This window comes from Strix uralensis, chromosome 2 (genome assembly GCF_047716275.1).
Source record: "Strix uralensis isolate ZFMK-TIS-50842 chromosome 2, bStrUra1, whole genome shotgun sequence".
NCBI lineage: Eukaryota > Metazoa > Chordata > Aves > Strigiformes > Strigidae > Strix > Strix uralensis.
In genome coordinates this window covers 109,775,831-109,802,228 of record NC_133973.1, presented here as the reverse complement: position 1 = coordinate 109,802,228, position 26,398 = coordinate 109,775,831, and the positions used below count along the sequence as shown (strand labels likewise).

The following is a 26,398-nucleotide window of genomic DNA, read 5'->3' as shown; positions in this document are numbered from 1 at the left end:
AATGGTGTGGTGCCAGAAGTTTTTTTGTCAGACTACAACAATAAAAGAGTGTTCAAATGGAAACAGTGCACATGTAATCACAAATTAAACAATGAAAACATGTAAAATTCAGAGGGTCTTTTTTCTCTATCATTTGAGTTTTGGGTAGATTTTGCAAGTTAACAATGTGTTTGATGTTATCTCATACTTCCCATTTCATTTTCTCATCATATGTAGTTTCAATTATCTTCTACTTCATTAACAATCCTTGTAGTTTTATCATTTTGGTTCTGCTCATCTGGGCAGTAGACAGGTGATACCCACAAATTTTCTCCATTCTTTTCCAATCTGCTTTTTATTTCCTTGTTTACTCATCACTTTCCTGTACAGTTCATTTCCTTTGAATCAGTGTGTTGAACTAGGACAAGAAGCAATGAGCACAAACTGAAACACTGGAGGTTCCTCCCAAATATCAGGAAACACTTTTTCACTGTGAAGATGACCAAGCACTGGCACAGGTTGCCCAGGGAGGTGGTGCAGTCTCCATCCTTGGAGATACTTAGAAGCCATCTGCACATGGTCCTGGGCCACCTGCTCTAAGTGACTCTGCTTGAGCAGGGTGGCTGGACCAGATGACCTCCAGAGGTCCCTTCCCACCTCAACCATTCTGTGATGTCTTCTTTCCAATGAATTTATTCAATCTTCCTTTTGCCTTTTTTCCACTTCATTTCTTCTATTCAGTTCTATGCTACCATTTACTACTCTGTTTTATATTCTCTGTATCATTCTGTCCTTCTAACAACCATAATTCTGACTTCTCTTTGGGAGTGTTCCCAAAGCAACTGCTGAAGGGAATAGGTGCAATGGAGCTTTCAGAAAAAGAAAATTACCTGAGGTATAGAGGTATAATAGCCCAAACTGATTCTACAGGGTGAGACAACTGATCCCAGTATGACTGATGAGGACTGCAGGATATAGGGCATGAAAGACAGACATCAAAGTGAATATTGAAATCATCACTAAAACAATTGCTTTCATTTTTTTGTCTTTTCATAGCAGGAAAACCTTAAGGGTTTAATTATGCAAACTTTTGATAGATGGAAGATGCTCTCTTCTGTGAATTAGCCTCAACTGATGTTGCTCCTGAAATGTGAAATGTAGTTATTCTTTTGCTCTTGCATGAGAATGGTAACCATTACTGTATTTATTCACCAAAATCCTATTTACACTTTCTTCTTCTTCCAGACTTTAATTTGATTTTACTTTCATGCATGGCATGATTGTTAACTGAGAATTTTTTTTAATGAAAGATTGATATAATCTGTTATGCTTTGTAGTGTACAGGAAGTCCCAGAAATAATTTCTTTTGAACCTACAAAAATCAGAACAACTTAAAAGAGCAATTCATATATTGGGTGAGTTACAACCTGAAGTTACCTGTCTCTCCCCATATTCTAACAAGCGAACCATATAAAATAAAGTTGAGTTCAACTGGGTGCCTAAAGTTATATGAGAGGAACAGTAGAACAGGGGGTCTGGATTATGAAGCTCCAGAACAGCATAGGAGCATGAACATGGGGTGGGATTCACCTCACCAAACCCTGTTGTTTGTATAAAGTAGATGTCAATATGGGAGCTAGTCAGCCTAGCCTCTTATTGTCGATCTGGGAAGAAATAGGCACTTTGAGGGAATAGCTCATCTTTTCAGGTATCTACTTCAGAATGATACAAATTGTTCACTAGAAGTAACTTCTTTGATTTGAATATGAAGGGAGCCCACGGGAACAAGCTTAGGTATAGATATTTACAAAGGTGGCACCAATATTTTGTCAGCTGAACCCTACCCCTTCTGTTGGTAGTGTTTGATCTGTAGTTAAAATTTATTGCAATCAGAAGACTTAAAGGTATTCATATATTTTCTTAAATCTCGCTAAACAGTATGTTTAGGAGATGGCATAAAGTTATCCTAATGAGAGAATATGCTATATAATAAAAACCTGCAATGGAAAGCAAACAAAAGTTACTGAAAGGAATTACACATTACTCAGAAAGTCATTTGGCACAACACAGCTCAAGCCTTCATCTGCTACTTAAGGGTCATTTTCTGTTCTCTGCTTGTTTCTTGATTATTTCTAACAGTGTTACACTTCAAAGCTTAAAAATCCCTTGTGCCAAAATAATTTTGCACTTACTAGAATTAATTTTGCTTTATGGGTAATAGTCCAGAAACAAGATGTTTCTCACTATGTCTATCACAAAGTCATCTTAAATGTTCAGACAAATCTTCAGCATTGTGTTACAGCAAACACTGAACGAGGAGGCATATTTCCCAGGTCAGAACATTCCAGCTAAACCTCTGATCCATTAAGAAGCTCACAGGAAGGCGACATGCAGAGAAATTCTTGGCTTTGTACCCAAAGAAATTATAAGGCAAAGCCTGATAAACAGAGTCAAGATTTGAAGGCTGGTGTCATGAACCACAGCAGGTTAGAAAGGCCTGTTCTAGATGAAGAAAATGAAAGGTCATGTTTATCTTTTTGCCAAACAAAAGCTTTAGCAATTTAAAAGTCCAGACTTTGCAAACACAACATAGGTTTTCACTTCTCTTTCATTTCCACAGAGATGCACCACCTCCTACCATCTCAGTAAATCTCTCTTCTAATCCCTTCAAACACTAAACTCATCATCTGTGTAACCTCACCTCTGTGTCAAGTGAAAACTGGCCTCTTGCAGCAATACTTGCAGACTATATAAACTCTCTTCTGGGCTTGCCATCAAAGAGAACAAAAAGGAGAGGAGGAAAAATATGAGTGGTATCTTCATAACAAATGACTGAATAAAGAAAACATATACAAGATGACCTTGTTCAGAGAACTGTGAGGGATATCATTGACATCTTGTACTAAGCCTGTCGGAATCACAACTTCCTGGCCCTGAAATTAATTTCTTCGTTAGTCTTCTTCTCTTTGCCAGTCTTTACATTCAAAAATGGAAACATAATTTGGCTTAATTTCTTGCTTCACTTCAGCAAGAATCTGTGCAGGTTTTTTAGTTAAATGTTAACAGTGAAGTCACTAGAATAACCTGATTTATTTAAAGTTTTTTAAAAAAAGTATCCCTCATTAAAAAATCTAATAGGCTAGGCGCTTTATGAATAATTAAATTGCAGCAGGAGCTGAATCAGAACTCTTGCTGGTTTTTTTTATCATGGTTGCACATAAATGATGAAATTTTGGTCTCTCACTGAATTTTCATAGACTTAGTTACAATTTAATTCTGCACATAAAGCACAACCTGCTTAAGACGTGAAACAGAATATAAGAAACCTACCCTGGTTAGTATTGCAAAAGCACCTTGGTTGGATTTGTATTTATGATCTACAGAAGAATACAATAAAAACATCCTTAGCCTGAATTTATGCCACTGTATACTTTTACATTTCACTATAGGAGTCTGCAATACATCTGTGTATATTGTCCAGTTCTCTGAAACATCTTGTAAACAAGGTGATTTTATCTCCAGTAGCAAGATAACCCTCTGTAGTACATAATGGTAGTAAAAATAAACGATAGAATTGCACAGCCTGATGATGGACGCAAAGAAATCAACACACAGGAAAGCTTACTGGATAAAAGAATCTTCATAATTAGATGAAAACACATATTGGGCCATCTCAGAGCAGCATGCTCAGATAACAGAATTCACTGCTTGCAGTAGGCAGGTAATAAAGGTATAAATAAAGTTTTTTCTGAGACTGGTGACTAGCTGACAAAATACAATCTTCTCCCAATTCACAAAAACATAGTTAATAAAATATTCCGTAAAACCCTAAAATAACAGTGTTTGCTGCCTACACAAGCAAAAAGAATTTTGATACAGTTAACAAATATAGGAAAAGGTTGGATCTGTAGATCTGGACACGCTTTCTTTATATCCATATCTTCCCCAAAAATGTCCTCCTTTCCTCACCAGAGGGATGGGAACCCTCCAGATTTGAAGAACTACACTTTATTAGACACTCTCAAATCAAAAGATGGAATTTTGTTTCTCACTGCCCAATTAAACATAATTATGATGGACATGAATCATGGAAACTAAAAACGTTTCCTGCATATGAAACCAAAATATCACAAAAGCATTGCTATCACTAACAAAAATGTCATCATTCTCATCATGACAAAAGATATATAAATCAAACTACTTTTAAGATGAATGGGACACCTGGAAAATTTTTCAAAGTTAAAGTGACTTCAAATAAATTCTGGAAAACAGGACACAGTACATGTACATAACGGTGTTATCCACCTATTACATAAATCAAATTTCTTGACAAAAAAAATGTCAGAAGAAGAAAGAATACCCACTTTTGGTTCTTTCAGACACTTTTTCCTGCTAAATGCTTATTATCCTTTTGATTTAAATATTTCTTTACAATTACTTCTCCAAAGCAATTAAAAAACCCCCAAACTAAAACCCACCAAACAAATATGTGGAAGAAGAAAAACTATCTACAGCTGACAAATACATCCAGTGTTGGTGCTTCAAAGACTGCTCCTTTGTTTGGTATATGCTTATCTGTACTACCTAACACACACATCAAATAAAACTTCTGTAGTCTAGAGACCTAGCATTATGACTAATATGACATTTGTATGCAATCTTCTCATTTTGACAGATTCTTTTTGTAAGATGTTTGTGACACAAGAGAATGGTAATAGGTTTTTAATTATTATTTTGTTAAGGAAAGATTATGAAGGTGTGTTAACTTGTCTGATTATTAACTTTGCATTGCATTCCTAAAGTGTTATAATCTTTCTTTATCTTTGGCTTAGTAATGCTTTTTAAAAATCATATGTATGCCTAAATTTTACAGAGAAATCCACTGACTCAGTACGTAAAAGAAAACTGCTTTTGTCTCACATGAGCTGCAGACTCATGAAGGTGGAAACTCCCTGTTTAAAGGAGGTTAAAGTTTTCTCACTGATAGGTACCAACAGGCTAGTTTAAACAAGCTAAATTTATGCTGTATGTTACACCACTATTTCTAGGGTTTTTTTTTTTAAAAAAAAAGGAGAAAACATAGACTCTCTAATTGTTGGGGAGTAAAAAGTCAGAACAATGCAACTACAGCTGACATGTTCAGGTAGAGCAGTCAATCTGGCCTAATGCTGCAGGTTGTGGCCTTGGAGTACAGAAACTTTGGCAAAGGAAGGTTCACAGTCAGATTTTCAGGGTCTGCAACAAAAACAACCTAGAGATCATGCAGTGCTATTGCTTCCTTTCTGAAGGGCTGGATTTCCCACAGAAAGATCCCACCAGAGCAAGCAGAAGCAGACTCTATCTGAGAAAGGCAGCTGACTCCTGCCAACATAGCAGGACTCTGCAGCTGAGGAGGTACCTCTACCTACTGGGAAGAGTCACAGGGTTACCACTGATGAGCTTGACCTGGATCAGGGGGAGTGCCAAGAGACACACCACCATGCTGAGCCAAAGGAGAGTTAAGGGGATGCACCCACCAGAGGAGGATCCCAGCCCTCTCACTATAGGAAATGGTATCAAGGGCAATCAATTATCCCATGTTTTCCTACTGACGAAAGAGGAAGATGTCATTGCCTCCTCTGGCTGCCGACCACAACATGCCTGCCTCTTCTGTTGTGTCAGCTCAGACCTTTCCCTGAGCTGATTCAAAGTTCTGAGCCAGCAGTTAAACATCCATGTCTTCTGCTGATTTAAACTGACTCACTGGTGGATCCACCAAGCAACAAACCCAGAGCAAGGAGCAGCAAGCAGGCAGGCGGCCGGGAACAGAGAGTGAGGCAGAAGTGGGGATAAAAACAGGACCTATCCTTTTCCATGGGGGTTAGTACTGCTCTAACTCACTCATCAGGTGAAACCACAGTCTCACTAAGAGCAGAAGGAATCGGACTGTTAACATGTGCTATGTAGGGAAGGGGTTGGTTGGAGAAACACTGTGTTTCCTTTGCCTCCCTCTCTCCCTCTTATAACACATTGCTTGGGAATGCTCATTTGTAATTCATTGTTTGCAAGCATAGAAGAAAAGTTTACAGAATGCCAAGATTTTATTTTCTGGGTACCTGCTAAAAGGCTTAATTCAGTGCTTTTTCAGCAAAGATTCTTGAAAGTTAGATGTTCTTTATTCAGTCCAAAACCGACAAGGCTAAAAGCACATTCTGCAGGTGGGAGATATTTTACTGCATTTCTTAAAATTTCAGATTTCATACTTCCATAGAGTTCTTAGGACAGATGCTTGTGCGATAATCTTCCTCCACATGGGCACTTGTTTAGTACCACAAAAATTGGTGTTCTTCAAATGGCACATGCACCCATGAATGTTAGAAATACATACGTAGGTTAAAAGATTTTAAGACACACTGTGTGCTTCAGAAGTAAAGGAGAAATATTTCAAAAACACAAACACTGCAGCTTGAGTTTATGGCCAGACTCTGAACTGTGGTCATGTTTACTTGTTGCTGGTGAGCAGGAAATTGTGATTCCTAGTTTTGTATCGTGGGGCTGCTCTACTTGAATGATCACGAAGATATTGTATCTATCTAACAGAGACTACGGTAAGGGAGAATAGGAAACAAAGCAGGAAGAAAAATAACAGGCTGAATAACATTGCTGTAAACACAGTTCTCCAGCACATTGTACTCTACATTGTGGGTATGAAGTGGGTAGAAAATACTACCAAAGAGCTTTTTTCCCCCATGTTGCATATAAGTAAAATAATTATGGTAATTAATTATGGTAACTTAGAAAATGTTTATTAGGAAATTGTGTTCAGGCTACAAGTGTCTAGTAAGGAAATGCCTCCATAGAGGATGTAACTACGCAAGAAACAAACACCTCCCTCCACCCCCATTGTACTTTTACATGGTCCATCTTATGTCAAGAAACAGCTGCACCTTCTAGAAGAATTTTACCCTTTGCTATGAAAAGGGATCATCTTGCTCAGGCAGTTAAATACCGATCAGTTGATCTTGGTAAGGTAATTTCATTTTTCTTGTACTTTTTATATTCCACTTCCTTTCTTACTGTTATATTTCACTTCTCAACAATTAAACTAGTTCCAGCCAGGTGGCTACCTGTGCAGTACAGGCATGTGGGATGAGTAGCTCCTATGTACTGCAATACTTTCCTCTCTTACAGTGTCATTTACAACTAGATTTTTCCTGAAGTTTTGTCAGAGGTATTTTAATTCACCTCAGTCACAGCTTAGCATCCAGAGGGATATATTTTTCATTATTTTCTGGTTTGGTTTTTTTTTTTCTTTACATTTTCCTGCCTTAAAAGCTTTCCATTGTACTAATGTGTTTACAAATTGCCAGAAAACCCAACTGTTTTAATTGCTGAAATTATCATTCCATTTGTCATCTATAGAGCTAGAAAAGCCAAAGCTATGTTGCATTGCTATCACACAACATATTTAAGTGTGGGTAAGGAAGAGCTGTAGAGAAAACAGATTGAATAAAGAACTCCATGTTTTTTCTCTGGCTTCACTCACGGGGAAAGGAGGACAAACTTCATTGGGAATGGACCAATTTTTCTTCAGTTAAGGAGAATGTTGTTGTGTATAAACCCAGTAGTGAGATACAGGCACCTCTAATCCATCCCTGGCTTGTTTGCAGATGGGACACCAAGTCCCATAAACTCTCCCAGCTGAAAGAGAAAAAATCATGCATGTTCTCCTTTATTCATTGTAAATTCTCAGAAAAAAAAAAAATCAATCCTGCTAGCTTTTGAAAAAGCTTTAGGCAGCAGAGCAAAATGATAAATTTGCAGCACTGCAGAGGTCTTATTTTTATTAAATCGCTTGGATTCCTGAATCTACATTCAAAGATCCTAACTGTGTGTATTGGTTTGCGTGCCATAGTTTCAGTAGCAGGGTGGCTATGGGGTGGCTTCTGTGAGAAGCTGATAGAAGCTTTCTCCATGTCTGACAGAGCCAATGCCTGCCAATGCCATGCAAGATGGACCCACTGCTGGCCAAGTGACAATGGTAGCATCTATTAAGGAGGGGGAAAAAAAAAAAAAAAGGCAACTTCAGTCAGAGAAAGGAGTGAAAATACCTGAGAGAAACAACTCTGCAGACACCAAGGTCAGTGAAGAAGGAGGGGCAGGAGGTGCTCCAGGCACCAGAGCAGAGATTCCCCTGCAGCCCCTGGTGCAGCCCATGGTGAGGCAGGCTGTGCCCCTGCAGCCCACGGAGGTTAACGGGGGAGCAGATCTCCACCTGCAGCCCGGGGAGGAGCCCACGCCAGAGCAGGTGGATGCACCCGAAGGAGGCTGTGAGCCTGTGGGAAGCCCACACTGGAGCAGGCTCCTGGCAGGAGCTGGGGACCTGTGGAGAGAGGAGCCCACGCTGGAGCAGGTTTGCTGGCAGGACTTGTGACCCTGTGGGGGACCCACGCTGGAGCAGCCTGTTCCTGAAGGACTGAACCTCATGGGAGGGACCTACACTGGAGCAGCGTGTGAAGAACTGCAGCCTGTGGGAAGGACTCATGTTGGGGAAGTTCGTGGAGGACTGTCTCTAGAGAGAGGAACCCCATGTTGGAGCAGGGGAAGAGTGTGAGGAGTCCTCCCCCTGAGGAGGAAGGAGCAGCAGAGACAACGTGCAATGAGCTGACCACAACGCCCATTCCACGTCCCCCTGCACTGCTGGAGGGGAGGAGGTAGAGAAATCAAGAGTAAAATTAAGCCTGGGAAGAAGGGAGAGGTTGGGGGAAGGTATTTTTAAGATTTGGTTTTATTTATCATTATCCTACTCTGATTAGATTGGTAACAAATTAATTTTCACCAAGTTGTGTCTGTTTTGCCCATGGCAGTAATTGCTGAATGATCTCTCCCTGTCCTTACCTTGACCCATGAGCTTTTCATCCTATTTTCTCTCCCCTGTCCAGCTGAGGAGAGATAGAGCAGCTTTGGTGGGCACCTGGCATCCAGCCAGGGTCAACCCACCACACCCTGACATTACCATCAAATAAGGATACTCTTGATGCTTGCTCAGGATACAGCTACAGCATCTTAAGCTGACATAAGGTGCTGTGTGCTATCACTGCCAACAAGGTGTGCTTCCTCATGCCCCTCGTTGCTGGTTCAGGAAGCTAACCAGATGAAAACCACCTAAAAGGAAAATTTTGGGTTTTTTACCAAATCAGTTCCCCGAACTGTGACAGTGTTTGTCACAAGTGTTGGTTCCTCTGCCTGGCAGAGGACAAGACCATGTGGCCAGAACACAAGACTACCAAGGCCTCGATTTAGACTGTTCTCAGCATTATAGCACACATATGCTCAAACCAGATTTAACCAAGTAAATTTGATTACTGAAAGCACTCCAGCTTTAACAGCATGAAGATCTGGGTGTGCTTATTTCCTCAGAGGGGATGTCCTTTGAGTGAAAGGCTAGAAATGAAGTTCTAAAATGATCAGTCTTTTATTTCACATCTGCATTAATGACCTTGGCACAGAAAACAGCAATGCATTAATGAAAGCTGCAGATGATAGAGTTGTATAAATCAAAGACATCATGCAAAAATAACTGATTTTGAAGAAGAATATGGGATGACAGTTACACAAAATGCAAGGTTACATGCTCAGAGATGGCTATTAATTATTTCTAACTTAAGGTGTGCTCTTAGAAGTAGGGGATGAAAAAGCCATGAGCTCCCTAATGGATTACAAAATGAGCATAAGCCACCAGTGTGATACAGTTGTAAAAGGCACACATAATAACATAAATGCAGGAGATATAAGGAAATATTAATGCCATTGTACAAGCTGCTAGTGAATTTCTTCTTGTTATTTTTTTAACTTTTTTCAGTTTTTTTCTATGTTCAAATAAGAGCAACATAATGGTAAAAAGCTGCATTTCAATGCTAGGCACTGAGCCAGTCCTTAGGTAAGAAATCAGTAACTCCAATGTGTCAATTGCCTAATGAGATCCCAATTAAAGTGAACACAACAAAGTGCTTTGCCATGATCAGTCTAGCTAACAGTGTGTGACAACAAGCACCTCAGTCTACAGCAAAAGCTGTCCTTCCTGCAGATGGAAACTAGAGAAATGAGAGCACTACGGCAAAGTATTTTTTACAGTGGTAATACTGACATACCCAGATTTAGAAACTTGGTCATCATCTGTATTAACAGATGAACAAGAACTAAAGACAAAAATTACTTTGCATTTCCACATAACCTTATTCAGCCTTTAAAATAAATTAGCTTGTCAAAGTTCACAAACAAAACTGGGAACTGTTGGTTTAGTGCCATAAAAGTATCCACCACTATCCAAACTCCAACTCTAGCTCCCCCATCACAAGGAAGACGTGAACGATTTTGAATATTAAGGGAGTGGGAATCGGTGTGTATTTGCATCTGCCTTCCCCTGCATAACTTCAACAAACACCTGCGGAACATGTCGGTTTGAGAGCAACACACGGACTCGAAACCTCAGATAACCAAACCCCGCGATGAACCATCCCCACTCTGCCGCATTATACGTTTGCATATACACATAAATACACACATACACCTGCAGCTATATACAAGCACACATTTAAATCCATCAGTCCCTTGTTGGCAATTGCTCATCTTGGTTTAACGGCCCCGCACCTCCGACCCCGCCGGCCCGGTGCGAGGTGCACAGGAGGCCACCCGTCAAACCCCTCCGCCGTGCCCGGCCCGGGCCACGTCGCCCGCCAAGCGCTCGGTCCCGGGCACAGAGCACACAGCCCGCCAAGCGCTCGGTCCCGGGCACAGAGCACACAGCCCGCCCAGGCCTCAATCCCGGCCGTCCCCTCCCCTCTGAGCCCGCCCGGACGTCAATCCACGACTCCTACGGAAACGCGGAAGTCCCGGTACCTGGGTCCTACCTCGGCCGCGGAACAGCCAAAGCCACTGCCTCATCACAAGTCCTCACCACCTTTCTCCGGTGCACTTTATCCACCCCGCGGGCTCTCTTCTCCCCACGACAGTCGGGTTCCGAGGCAGAAAACCCCCACTCCCTCCCCCGTAGCGGTCGGTGGGGCGTGTTTAGTTTTCATTTGAGATCAGGCGCACCGCGGGCAGCTGAGGAGACGGAAGGAGCAGCGAAGACCCCTCGGGCGCCGGGTGGCGGTTGACGTGTTGGTGAGGAGCGGCCGCGGCTCTGGGGAGCATCATGTGAGTGATGAGTGAGCGGCCCCACTGCGCCCCTCTCCCTTCCCCCAGCCCTAACCCGGTGCTTTCTCCTCGCTCTCCCCAGGTCGAAGGTCACCTTTAAAGTGACGCTCACCTCGGACCCCCGGCTGCCCTACAAAGTGTGAGTGCTGCGGGGGTTCGGGGCGCGCTGCGGTGCCGCTGCGTGACGCGAGGAGGCCGTGAACACCGGCGGTTGGCAGCGCAAACATAGGCGCTCCTGAGCCGTGTGGCCTTTAATGGTCATCCTGACGGGGCTTTCCCATGAGTGGAAAAGGCATCTTTCCCTCCGTGTGAAGGCGAGAGGCGGTTTTCTGTTGTTGCTCGTCAGGGCTTTTATGCTTGGTGCTGTTGCCATGTGTATCTTTTTAGGCTTTGCTCTAGACCTTAAATAGAACATGCACACCTTTGGCAAGCATCTTGCCACTGGCAAAAGTGAAGTTTTAATTAGTAGTTTAATAGCAAATAAAGTTGGTTTTCAGTTTGTCTTAGCAGTCATGTATTTACTTACATTATAATTTCAGGTTAAGTGTGCCTGAAAGTACACCTTTCACAGCTGTCTTGAAGTTTGCTGCAGAAGAAGTAAGTAGAAAGTGATGAGGTTCGTTTTTAACTTCTTGAACATTCCTGAAAGCAGAAGCTTTTTAATTGTAAAATAAAATGGTTAATTCAACACAAAGAATGTTCTTGTTAGATACACACGGACATAAGCTTAACTGATGTCAGCGTGGGCCTGCCAAAACTTTCAGAATCCTAAACTTAGCAGTTCTTGCACAATTTACACATCAACAGCAGGTATTAACAGGCTTTCTGTTCTTCTTTGCAATTAAATTAAGCCATTTTATATTAATAACATAAAAATTTATGAGACTGAATATAATTAAAAGATATTGATGTTGAATATTTAATATTTTAAATTGCTTATGTAGAATATCCAGAAAATTCTCTAGAATTATTCAGGAAATTCTTAAACTCTTCTTGAATTCAGTTCCAGCAATCTCTGGTGGTGGAAGGCATGGAATTTTTGATTATAGAAGGTATTGAGATTAGGCATATGGGCTGATAATGTGTTCTTTGGCTTCTGGGTGTTTGATCTTTCACATGGAATCCAAAACCAATAGGTGCTTAAATTGCCTATATAATGTATTTGAAGAGATGCAGCCTGTTTGTTTCAGATAAAGTGTACAGAGATTAAGAGATGTTCATCTGGGTGTAAACAGTAAAATAAACTACTCGGAAGCATGATGTCTTTTTTCATCTAGTCAGCAAATTCAGCAGAGTCTGTTACTGCAGTTCCACCTCTGTCTTTTGGGGAAAACTTGGGAAATTTAGGGTTATTGAAAATTTAATTTGTTCAAGCATTGGAAGTGTAATAATTGGGAAGGATAATGGACTCCATGTCTTGAGTCTCCTTATGTTGTTAGTGTTATACCACTGTGTGACAGAAGTTCTTAGTGGAAATAGAGCTTGTGGGGGGAGGCTGTGGATTGTTTGTTGTAACATTACTTAAACAGAATAATATATAGAATAATAAATGCTGTTGAATATACTTGCTGATTTAGTTGCTTTTTTTACTATTTTTTTCCAGTTCTTTTTAATCTGAACTAATGTAGCAGTGCCCACACAACCCATACGTGGAGACCTAGACTGAAAAGTCCAGTAGAACTCTGAAGTGCTGTTTCTGCTGTAGTTGTGGGCTGCTTCCAAAAGAGACAGTCCTCTTCCCCTTACAGTTCTTGTTACAGATTCCTGTCATCTCACACATGCCAGATTGAGGTCTGATGGAGTTGCACACTGGATCATTAATCAAAGGGTCTTTTTTGAAGGTTCTTTGCTGTATCAGTCAGTTGAATTCATTGTGTTTGTCAGGCTCACTTTTATTACTCCATCCATAAGCAGCATAAGCTGCTGTGGGGATGTTGTATCTTCCAACAATGACCCTGGCTGCTGCTTCTTTCCGTTCTGTCACCCCTTTGAACATACTGCCACGGGTTCATCTTCGAGAGAGAGTATGAGTTCAGACTAAGCTATTTCTTCTTGCTGGTTTAGTCTTTACACGTGTTATTTCTCTGATCTGAATTTGTGCCATTGATGCTAACATGAGGGGCCATGAAAACTGAGTGGGACTGAGTAGTGGAGATACAATGAGGAGGGAGGGGCCATTTCTGGTGTGAGGATTGCCATCAAATCTGTTAACTTTACCTACTCATAGAACCACAGTGTTAGTGATGGGGTCCTCTGTGAAGTGGATTTAAAGAAGAGCTAATTACTTAAATATTCGCATTTAACAAACCATTCTTTTAGTTGATGTATTTTGAGCATCCATGGGAGTTTTGCTGATTGACCTCAGACTGCTCTGGATCAGCATCTTTTTATAGAGCAATTGTAGATGTTTTTTGGGGGGCTCACAAGAAATGTTGAAAATCTGTGATGGAATGTCAAAGAGCCCAGTGTTGTTAATACTCACTAGAGTAATTCCATTAAATATCTATATGATAAACACTTTCTTTTAGAGAAAATACAAAGAACATTTTATTAACTCCACCACCACCACTGCCACCCTGCCTCCCCAAACAGTGTGAAGTACTTTTGTATTAGCCAGTGTCAATAGAAATTAATAACATGAACGTATGGTTGATTTTTCAGAATGTGGTACTGTTTATAGTTGTCATTGCTGATGGGTTACTAAAGCCTTTTACATCTCTCTGAGACGAGGCAGAACTAAATGCTTTGTAAACAGAGAACAAAAAAGACTGTTAGACTCTTCCCCAGAAATGACGCTACTTTGATCCTTTGTGAACTGGCACTGAAAAGAATGAGAGATGATTTTTGTCTTCTATAAATCTTTTCTGTTCCTTGAATAGCACAGCTTAATATTAACTTATGCTGTTTACCATGATTTACAGTATTCATGATACTGGTTTCACAGTACCTTATATAAAACATGTAAGAAAAAGATCAAACTGTAGCCCTGGATTTTGAACAAAAATGTTAGTTGGTCTCCAGGGGAAGTGCATTATCTCCTCAGCGATTAAAGCTCTTGGGACAGAGAAGGATTTAATTTTCGGCTGTTTAGCCGTAGCAAGTTTCTACTTAGCTTTTTTAGAGAGTCGTAAAGTTTGACCAAATCATAACCAGAATTCCCTGGAACAGTAGAACTGTAGCTGTGATATAGAATGGTCTTCTTATATATCAAGATTCAGTTACAGTGCTTTGTCAAAGGTTACAGTTTTTCCAAATAAAGTTTTCTGAATTATTTCATTGCACAAACAAAGGTGTGTCCCTTTTTGTTGGTTTGTTGGTTGTTTTTTTTTTTTCTTGGAAATAACTGAAATACATAACAGATTTTTTCCTGTCATCTCTAGCATATCACATAATATGTGAAAGTTCATTGTACACAATTCATGCCTGGCAGAACTGGAAGTGAAAGAAAGCTGAATCGTTAAATGGGGAGATCTTAGGAAGTCTCAGTCATACATATCAGTCTCAGCACTTCCCAATATATACATTTGGCAGTGATAATTTGGATAATGCAAATTTAACTCCCTTTTTAAAATTTTTTCTGTCTTACAGAGTATATATAAAAATATAGATTGAAATGTAGAGTATTGGAAACACTACTGTCTTCAGTTTTATCTGTTTATGGTTCTTTCCACAATTGTCACAACTTATTGTGACAGTGTTAATTTTCTCACTTACAGTGTATGGTATCTATTGTTTTTTTCCTTCATGTGTTAGAGCTACTTGGTATTTAATCTCAGGTGTACATTTGCAGAATACTTACAAAAAAACCTCTCTTAACCTTTGTGGAATTATTACTAAAACAGTAACCCATTTCCATTGAATAAATTTCATTCTTTCATAAACATGTATATTTTTGCAACTATTCTATTGTTTTTCTAATGTTAATCTTCATAGATTGATGCTAAAATACTATGGTTTAATGCACTTATCTGCTTTTCTTTGCGCCAAAAGGAGTTGAGCTTATTGCCATAGAGGATTTTTGTCATCCTTGTAAAAGGGAGAAAGGAGTATAATTGTTGGTGTATGATTGTCATCTTTTCCTTATAATTTGACTGTAGATACTGACAAATGTATTTCCTAGCATTGGAGGCAGTCAGTTGTGTTGCAGCCTCAGTTACCAATTCATAAGGTTTTTAAAGGAAACAGTCTCTTTTTTTTTTTTTTTAAAGTGTGTGAGTTTGGGTCTGGATGTTACCCAGTTTGATTTCATAGAAAGCCAAGGATTATCTGCTGAATACAGAACTTCTTTGCTACTTGAGTATCCATCTGACTTTGTATCACAGAAAGGTTGTATGTTTTCAGCATGGGAAACATACACTTAGCAACCACAGGAAGGACTTTTGATTTAAGTAGTGAACCATATTGCACCAAATTATGTGTAATTATTTCCAATGGTAGTTTCCCTTTCTGTATTATACTTGTGATGATTTTCATGTGATGACAACTGTTGCTTTTTGGATCGGTATTTTGGCCTAAGATAACAAAAGTGTTTTATTCTCTTCTAATGCAGTACAATATGAAGCAATAAGAGAATCTTAACTAGTGCTTCACTGACTGGTTGCCACAGAGTTCTCATGTGCACCTAGTTTATTGGTATCAGATTGACCTCCTGAAAAGCAAAATGACACAAAATGAGTAGAGATGTCCATCCTCCTGTGAATGTTCCATCCCTTTCATGCTTTGTTGTGTATCAGAAGAGACAGAGGAGAAATGAGAAGAGGCACTTAACATTCTAGAATTTGTTTTCAGGCTTTTTCAGATGATTTATGATGAAAGATCCATGGTATCACTTAGTTACAATGGAAACCTGCTTGTTGAAAAATAACTTGTGTTAAACATACATTTCCTACTTGTTCAGGGTTTTCTGTGTTTTATTCCTTTATTTTCTTATTGGAGATGGACTCATTTCAGGAGGCAGGACTTAATATGATGGACTTTAATAACACTGTTCAAACCTTATAAACTCATCTTCTCCTATTATGAAAAAAAACCCCAACCCCCCAAGAAAAAAACCCAAAACAAATCTGTTAAAAGATTTCTCCTTAGGCTGCTAAGTCAAGATTCCCAAAGTTAATGAACTTGAGAATGAAGGCTTGCTTTCTTCAGCATATGATATGTATGCATAAGCTATTATGAGGTGGTATATTGGTTTTTATGTTCTTACTATTAAATATGTAGCTTCTGTTTTATCAACTTCATTATTCAGCTCTTGGTCTGAAGACAAACTCTTACTTTCCTCACGACCTTTCTACAGTGACAATGGTATCTAACTAATTTTTTGTGAAAACGACCATTTTTGTGTCATCCTGCAAGATGAGGAGGTGACATGACTTACCTGCTATGGATAAAAAGCTAAGAGAAATCAAGTAAAAAAAAAAACCTGCTAATTTTGTGTGTATGGAGATAAATAGGGCCGTTTTTCAGTAAACTAATAAGTACTGTATTCAGGTATGGTTTCTGTGAGCTTTAGCTATTGCTGTTAGAGTTTTCTACAAATCAGACCTAAAAATCTTGAGTTGAGCAATCAGAAAATGAGGAAAGCACAACTAGTGAATGCCATTGAAAGGCATGGCTGAGTGACTTGTTCAGAAGACGGGAGAGCTCTGCAGTTCTTCCAGGGAAGCAGTCAGTGTTAGCGTTCATAGTTATCTCCCCTTTTTCTTATGCAATATGGAGATGAGGATGAAGTGCTTTGAGAGGAGGTTTCACTGATACCTGCTAATTGCAGAGACACCAGTCTTTTAGCTTGTGGGTTGTTCATTGTGCTAAGTAAAGGAAGTCCAAGGAGCAACCTTTGGTCTTCAGACCAACCAAGTAGCACTGACTGACGTGTACCACCCTACCTTTTCTGTTGTGTGTGGTCCAACCACATTACGTAGTCCAGGATTTTTTTCTGACCCTGCCTGGCTCCCTCTAGTCCTGAGAAATAATTATTTTTGGCTTCCCCATCTCAGTTCAGGTCTTCTGAAATAGTTTGAAGCCAGCATGCAATGCATCCCCACCTGAGTAGGGTTTTTCATGTGGTAAAACTGACCGCATATGATGTGCGTGGAGGTGTGGTACTGTGGAGACACATGGTGGTGATTGAGGGTACAAAGCCTGCTTAGGCTGCTGTCAGAAATCTGAGGAGGGAGCCAGATCTGATGCAGTGCTGTTAGTGCTTCCTTTTGTAAGCAAGTCCTGGAGTGAACTCTTCTCTTGGAGCAGTGCAGCTGGAGAGCTCCCAATAGACCCAGAGAGAAAGCTAGGAGATAGGTCAAAATAAACCAAAATTAGCTCAAACTAATTCTTGTTTAACTCCTGTTAGACGTAACAGGTATGCATCTTAGGAGTTAGGTATTCCTTTATTTAGTATAATAAAAACTAATATTTCTTAATTTTACAGGTGCTGAACTTTTATATTTTATCCAATGAGTGATAATAATTGGATTTAACTAGTTGTTTAGTACTGCAAATTTTGCATTCTGTATTGAGGTGTCTAATCAACTTTGAGTTTCAGCCTTTATTTAGCTATATCTATAAATCTGAGGGGAATCTTTTATCATAATTCTTTGGTACCTGAACCAGCTGAAATTATAATTGCTTTGAATATTCACCATATATTTTCTGCTTTAACTATGTCTCTTATGTTATTTTGTCCTACTTTTATTTTCTTTAGTTCAAAGTTCCTGCAGCAACAAGTGCCATTATAACAAATGGTAAGAATATAGTTTATATATTTTTTTAATAGTTTTTTTATTGTAGTTTCAGTGAAGGGGTACTGATAAAAGCAAAAGTGTCTTTTGTTTCATGACCATTACAGACTGCAAACTGAATTTAATAATACTACAGCATTATTTAGATTGCTTATGCATGGGATGAAGGTGATAAACCACTAATACTGTTAATTTGGTTTTGTCCAAATATATAACTTGGATTTTCTGTGCTGAAGGTTTCTTGTTAGCTGCTGTGATAAGACTGTTTTTCGTTACAGGAAATAGCTGCATGAAGACCTGATGTAATAATTATATCTTGTCGGTATATTACATTTTTTGAGCTATAAGTTTAGTGTAGTAAATTGTAATATGTCAGTTTCATCTTCTCTTTTTTTCTCTTCTTTTTTTATTTTTTTTTTTTTTAGATGGTATAGGAATAAACCCTGCACAGACAGCAGGTAAGTTATTTATGAAGCCCAGTATTAAAAACCTCAGATATTTTTCTTTTAAACTAATGTCTAGCACTCGGGGTTGATTTATATTTTAAGTTTTGATTTCTTAAATGGGAGAAGCATTACTCAGTAGTTGGAAACTACAGTCAGTGTAGTGTGTAAAAGGTTAAATCCGCAGAACTGTTGTTCAGTGTTTGTTTAGGTCTGTGAAAAAATGGGGCACTTCTGATCTTCAGAGCTTAGCTATTTAGTGTGCTGTTTTAAAGAGTGATACTGTATTACATGCTACTGAAATAAGTAATAGCTATATTTTTCCCCACTGTTACCTCGTTCAATAGTATATGCTATTTTAGCAGCACTTCTGATGAGATATATTTAAAAAATAATACTCAGTTTTAGAGCAGGAACTCTAGGTGCTTTGGAAAGCATGTTTTCATGAAGAGAGGATCTTCTTGCTGATATCCCTCTTGTTCTCACCAAGCGATTCTGTGTGAGAAATCTGCTTTCAGCTGTGGAGGCTTGCTATGAGACAAGAGTTTATCTTTGTCAGTGAAAAGTGTAAAACTTTTTCCCCGTCACCTCCTGATACATGGAAACGTAGTACAGATGTTGACTTGTACTAATAATGGTCTGCTGTCTGGAAGCAGGCTTCTGTGGACTTGTTCTCGAAAAGCTATACTTTAAAATTAATTTGGAAATTCTTACAGTAATCTCATTTTAACTCATTTGAGATGAGAATTATGGTGGAGTGGAGTATCTTGTTAGGGAAGAAATGTTCATAACTTTCTACTAAGAAATAATAGAAATGGCTTTGGTGCTTGTGGTACCCAGTCATCCAGTGAAAACTATGAATCTTACTGTGAATTTTACTGCTGCTTGCAAACATGATGAACAGTTGATGGAGACTTGCTGCTTCTCTGCTTTTTGCTTGAAATCTCTGCCAGGTCTCATTCATTTGTGCTCTCTGCCAGTCATTATTGAAGATACCACACCATTTTTTTTCAGATCTAAAGAGAGAATAAGAAAGCAAGGTATTATCAGCATACTTAGCTATGTAAGGTAAATAGTATAAAGTAAATCCTTGCAGAGCACATAATACTATCCGATGGTTAGAAGAGCAGTTGCTTGACATTTAGGGAATTACTTGGAGTTGTAAAAGGAACCATTTAAGTGTAGTGACCCATTTCTGAGGTCCGTGATTGCATCAACAACACTTGAAAATGAAGATCAAGTGAGTATGTGGCTTTCTGCTCCACTGGGGCTTTCTGTCCTTCCTGGACTTGTTTTAGGACACTTGGATTATGGTTTGACAGGTGTACTGTCTCAGGCAGATTCCTCAGCTGATGCTGTCCTCACCATGATCCCATGACCAAGTGTATTAAAACTAGGTAATAAAACTAATAATTTAGTTTAGCTACTAGATCATCAACCACATGTAAAGCCACATTTTTACATGACCAGTCAAGAATACTTAGGCGAAACAGGGAAAAGTCAGTTGTTTAAGGTATACTTATACTGTTTCTCTTGCTCAAAAGTATACTTTCATTTTGTGTGATGTAGTTAAAATTAGTTGTAGCTTAATCTGGCAAAATAAATGTATTTAGGACTACTCGACTCCTGAATGAAAACATGCTTGCAGCTATGCATATTGAATTCACATCTCTAATTGATTTGTTTTACCTCTCCTAATTTTTGTAAATGTTGAGGAATTATTCAGTAGTAGTATAAGACAGCATCTCATAATCAAGGACCAGGTAAATCAGGAGCATTTAGATGCAAAATGTTTTCATTACAGTCTTAATCTTATCTGCAAATGTAAGGTTTAGGCACATGGATTGCACATGGGTTAATTTTTTTAACACAGAAGGTACCATCACCCTGACAATGCTGTGTGATGTTGCCCTTAATCTGGGGGAAAAAAAAAAAACAAACACAACCCAAAAAACACCCCACCCCCCCCCAAAAAAAAACAAAAAAAAAATATTACCTACGCCAAACCAAAATTCCTCCTCAGTTTAAAAGTAAACATCTAATTTAAATTAACCTGATGTTCAGCCTTATTAATTGATATCTCAGAAATTTTGTAGGGTAAACCATACTTTTTTTCTCCTTTTTTTTTTTCTGCTTTTTTTTACATATATTAAAGTTCCTGTAGATTGAACAGTTGCATTAGTCTTCAAAAACTTCCCAAAATAAGATGATCTATGAATAAAATCTTAGTAATCCTTGAGGATTTCAGAGGTTTTGCACTGTTCCACTATTTCCTCACCTTTCTGAATAAAACTACTCCTCAACTATGACTTTCTCTCATTCTCCCTACACGATTCCCTGGAGCAGGGGAAATGAAAGCTGAAAAAGCTAGGTTTAAGACTTAATTCCTGTATTGATTTCAATTTTAAATCCTTGATACTTCAGGGAATAGTACGCCATAACTTTAATAAAACCACAGATATTAATGATGGAAACAGACTGAGAGGTGGGGAGAGCTTCTGTCTGCATGAGATGCAGTTGTGGCCTCTTTTAAGATTTTTAGAGTTTTATGATGGCCATTGCAATATGGATACTTTTTACCTGGATTAGTAAGCTTAGTTCTCCAGTTTGCTGGTGTGACAGATTTATGTTCAGTGGGTTTTATAGATCTCTTCGGTATGTGGTCTTGGCAGATATCTAAAAACAGAACATCTTCTGATAACACATTCTTTTGAACTGATTTTCTGATACTCATTATATTGAGTAAGTAGAACGGTTTTGATCCTGATCCCTGTGACGGAGAAGTGAAATTTGAAAAAGTGTAGCTTTGTTCCAATATGGTAATAACTTGAACAAATGTTAAATACCTTATTTTTTATGAGAGCAGTCTTTATCCCTGAAGTGTGGTGCTTAGGAGGGAAATACAGTTATTCTGCTTTTACAAGTCAGCACAAAGATGAATAAGAATAGGTAGATATTATTAAAACCTGGTATTGTAGAATTATGTATAGTCAGTTTCATGCAGTAGCAGTATGAAGTTAAAAAAAAAGTTCCATGTAGTAATTAAGTAATGCATCACTTTTAGCAATGTGGTTTCATTTTCAAATGTTACATTTAATAGAAGAAAATAGCAGCGTGAATGACAATCCTGAATACATGCAGAAAATATTATACATGTCTAAGTATTAGAAACTTCTAATTTTCATACTATGCCCTCTTGAAAAGACTATCGTGATTAAGACTATATGGTCATAAATAGGAAGTTCAAGATTTTTTTATGCTAAAATGAGACTGACTTATGGTTGGATATGTGGAAAGCCTTCCTAAAAGAAAAGTACACTTGAAGTTCTGAAGATAGAAGCAGGTAAGTACTGAACCAAGGAAAGAATTAAAAATCAGTATATGCACGAATGACCTCAAGATAAAAAAAATAATTATGGAGAAGTAAAACTTCATTTCCCAGTCTTGAAGTTATTATGGTGTATAAGTGAAATCAGACATTCAGGTGTGTAACTGCAAAGTTTGAAAAGCCAGAGCCTGCAAGTCTTATTAGATAACTTTGGGTCTGGTATTTTTATTTTAAAATATCTTTGGAGTAAGAGGTATAAGATGAAATTCCATGGAAACATAAAAAATATATTTCTGGTATATTCGAGGAGTTACTACAAAGATGTTAAACACTGACCTAACATTATTATCCTTTAAATGTGTATGTTTGTTTAGGTAATGTTTTGTTTGGTTGGTAACACACTCTGTTTTGTTTGTTTGTTTAGGAAATGTATTTCTAAAGCATGGTTCAGATCTACGGATTATTCCCAGAGATCGAGTTGGGAGTTCTTAACATCTCCCAAAAGCTTTGGAATAAGTGACATTGCTGTGCAGCAAAGGTCTATTTATTTTGGAACTCCAAAATGCAACTAATGAATTGGCCTTTTTTAAAGCTAGCAAAAATAACTTCCCAGGATTTGATTTTCTTTTGAAACAGAGATAAGGTATTATTTTCTTGTTAAAATCTATTACCTCATGCACTGATTCTTGCCCGACTAGTAGAAGAATGGGCTGATTGGAAAGATGGAGTTCTCTATAGGTGTTACTGACGCCACAAGGGTAAAACACACAGCCACAATCAATGGATATTTAAAATACTGGATATTGTTGAACCTACTTTGTGGAAGGGGGAACTGTGTTATGATTTTGCTACAAAGAAATTGTTCCTACTGAGTGCTAAAACTTTTTTTTCTTTTATTTTTTTCTAAACTTCCATGTTTAGTGGAACAGTTTTCACATGGTTCAAGTATTAAGCTCAAATAGAAGGGAAATTTCAGGGGTTTATTGCTCAAATAAGTTAATAACTGCCAAATGCTCCAAAGTAATTGTAAGATTTAATTGCTGCAAATATTTTAGATAAAAGAGAAATCGGAGGTTTCCGTGTATTAGTACTTCATTTGATGTATTGTGAAGTTAAATTAAATGCAGTTTCAGAGAATTTATGAGACCTAATCTCTTCACATGTGCCATCAGCTGAGAAGAATTGCAGCATAATTTGGGAATACATAGGTACTGATCAAATATGTCATTCCTTTTTCAGTAAACTAATACTGGTTCTTTCTAAAAGTCTTGTTTTGTTACCGCATGTTACATGGGAAACAGCATAGAATTCACTGAAATGTTTGTATTCAGATTATATGTTTCTTGCTTATAAGTTGCCAGGGGTAAACTGTCAATTGTGTATTTTAATTAGAGAAATTGCTGCTTTTCTTGAACTGGTAATCTCCTTTGTGATTTTATATATTTGGCAAAAACTTACCCTATTGCATTTTTTTCTGTCCTGAGTTTAACAGAAAGAACAATGGGCAACGTAGTGCTTGGTTTAATGAATATTGTCACAAATACAACTGTCCTGTGCAATAACTGTGCTCTAGAAAGATGTTCAGATAATGTGTCAGATAGTACAGAAGTACAAAATGCCCTTCCGAGTGCGTGTAAATTGAGTATATAGAAGAAGACTCTTCTGAAAGTGATACTTGACTATAAAATTTTCCAGCTCTAAGATGAATTGTAAAATTCTGGATTTTCCTTTATTTTAATAAACAATTATGTGAAAAAAAGTACAAACTTTGTTCCTCTTTCATATTATTGATTAGATTTTGACAATAATTAAAAACTCTGCCCTTTAACCTTCTAATCAATATGCTATGAGATTCATTTCAAGCCAAAATATTCCTATTATGCAGAATTCTACAGAACACTGCCCTTAAAGGGCAGAGTGCATAGTTTCTATTAATCTAATACCACAGTATAATTAGGATGAGCCAAATTAATTGCTTGTAATTTTTGCCTGCAAATCTCTTGCCTGAATACCTGAAAAAACACCTGATACTGGAATATAACAAACAGGAACCCTTTTTTTCTTCCAGTCTAAAGGCACTGTATAGCTTTTGAAAGGCCATCATGGTTAAATGCGTTTTGAAACTAAGATACTCTGATGTTTATGTAAAGGAGGGTTATGTGAAAATGATTTCAGATCATGTCTAACATTTCTTACGCTGTTACTTAGGTAATAACACAAGTAGCATAAAATACTTGACATACTGCATTGCCAGTAGTTTATGTAATGTGCAAAGGGTTTGTTCATGTGGAGCAATAACGGTCTTTATAGTACTTTCTGTGTTCATTGCACCTTTGTCTCAATATGGTCTCTAAAATCTGAACATACCTTTTCTGTTTGGTAGAGACTTGATTTCAGTAGTAAAACGTACTTAGCAGGTGTTTGCAAGCTGATTTGTTGTTTGCAAGTTCCTTTTATTATGTCTAATTCATGTTTGACATGGTTGTATAGGAAAAATTTAAGTTTAGAAGCAGACTTCCTAGGGCTTGGAAGTTGTCATAAGATTATGAAAAGTGCTCTGCTCTCAGCCTTGTACTGATTTGTCTAACCATACTTTAAGACGTATTTTGGAAATCAACTGCCTGGAGTTTGATTGTCTTTGGTCATAATTTGACTGGTGTTAAATGAAAGACTTATGTTGTTTGTGATTAACTTTGTCACGCCTTTGATGAAGTCAATTTAAAGGATCTTTTTTTCTGTATTTTATATTTGTAAAGGGATGGCTGGTTTCTGTTACAAAGATATTCTGTGAGGAGAAATTTTGTAGAATCATAAATGTGAAAAGTCACACCAAAACTTTTAAAGAGCTGTAATCATTCTTTTGGTTTATACAATGTTATAGAAGTCTTACTTTTCTTAAATCTATTATTTGATAGAACTTGAAGATATCACGGAAATTTTTCAGGGAGGGAAGCACAATGATCTAATGAAGTATAGAAGAACTGGAAGAGTTAGGAAATGGCCCCGATAATAGTTCTGTCAGTACTATGGCTTTCTTCCTCGTGTTCCCAAGTCACAAAATCCAACTATATTCTGTGTTTGAGATTAAAAGACCATTTTCCTCTCTTGTTGCTATTAAGTAATAACTAAAAATTGTTGACAGCAGGTCTCAAAAATTGAGAATTTTTCTTCTTTGTGTTTTGGTTGATGGTGAAAACCCAGCTCCTGCTGCTGCTGCAGCGATACAATGAGCAGTCAGAGTGAGAGAAGGCGCCGTGCCAGTACGACGGCAGAATGTCAGTGGACTCGGAAGGTGCTGGGGGCACAGCAGTCCTTTGTATGGCAGCATGTGGGTCGCCGTCAAATGGAGCACTTTAATGGGGCAGTGGAAAAAACTAAATCCTGCAGTCATCCTGGTAGTGCTGTGGAGACTGTTTCAATGATTCTGGCAGGAGTGCTAAGCTCCAGCTGGGTAAAATTCAGTCCATGCGCAATACATAGTGTTCAGATTTAAATACAGTATACCCACCTATACATCTCAGTAGTGAACTCCAGCCGCTGTTCCTACTGATGGAAGGTAAATACCAGGGAGTATTCACAAAGGCTAGCATGAGCTTTTTGAGGCTAATCTCTGCAGGCTGTTTCTGAAAATAATGGAAGTGAGAGTCACCCAGAGAGAGATTCAGAATAGCTAAATGAATCTTCAGCTCTGAATCGCCCTCTAGAGGAGCTTTTCTCCCTGTACTGATTAGAGAGAGCCACTGAGGCATTAGCCTGCAGTGGCTAATGTTAACCTTTGTGAATACCTTCCCCAGCAGGCACTTCCCTCTCCTGTCAATATTATATGTTACAGCATTGTACTACTTACTCGCTGTTGTTTGATCTCGATGTTTAGCACATGATACAAATCTCCCAGGGCCTTGTTCAAAAGCAAAATTGCAAGAACTTGTTTGCATGAAAACAAACCTGCTTTTTTATGTGATATAATTAGTTGGATGCATCTTTTGGGTTTTTTTTCCTCTTTACAGCAGGTTCAGTAGCCTTGATGGGAGTGTGGGGATGGCTTGTTCTTTACAGAAAGCTTTGTCAGGTTAAAATTAGTTCAATGCCAGGTGCCCACCAAAGCTGCTCTATCACTCCCCCTCATCTGGACAGAGGAGAGAAAAATACAAAAGGCTCGTGGGTCAAGGTAAGGACAGGAAGAGATCACTCGCCAATTACTGTCACAGGCAAAACAGACTCAACTTGGGGAATTAATTTATTGGCAAACAAATCAGAGAAGGGTAATGAGAAATAAATCCAAATCTTAAAACACCTTTTCCCCCTGGCCCTCCACTCTTCCCAGGCTTAACTTCACTCCAGATTTTCTCTACCGCCTCCCTCTGAACAGCGCAGAGGGACAGGGAATGGGAGTTGCAGTCAGTTCATCACATGTTGTCTCTGCTGCTCCTTCCTCCTCCTTCATCACTGACCTTGGTGTCTGCAGAGTCATTGCGCTCACATATTCTCACTCCTCTCTCCAGCTGCTGGTCCCCACAGGTTTTTTTCCCCCTTCTTAAATATGTTATCACAGAGCCACTACCGCTGTCACTGATGGGCTCGGCCTTGGCCAGCAATGGTCTGCCTTGGAGCCAGCTGGCATCAGCTCCATCAGACATGGGGGAAACTTCTAGCAGCTTCTCACAGAAGCCATCCCTGGAGCTCCCCTCTACTAAAACTGTGCCACGCAAACCTAATACATGTCTACAAACAAGAAA

At 38.6% G+C, this 26,398-nt stretch overlaps 1 protein-coding gene across 1 annotated transcript; it reads left to right on the top strand.

The window, feature by feature from the left end:
* The first annotated feature begins 10,858 nt into the window (after positions 1-10,858).
* Positions 10,859-23,428, top strand: UFM1 (ubiquitin fold modifier 1). The gene is made up of 6 exons (XM_074859784.1): positions 10,859-11,157; positions 11,240-11,296; positions 11,697-11,754; positions 17,855-17,894; positions 18,317-18,349; positions 22,087-23,428. Coding segments are annotated over exons 1-6 (258 nt in total). The 5' UTR covers positions 10,859-11,155; the 3' UTR covers positions 22,155-23,428.
* Positions 23,429-26,398: the final 2,970 nt, after the last annotated feature.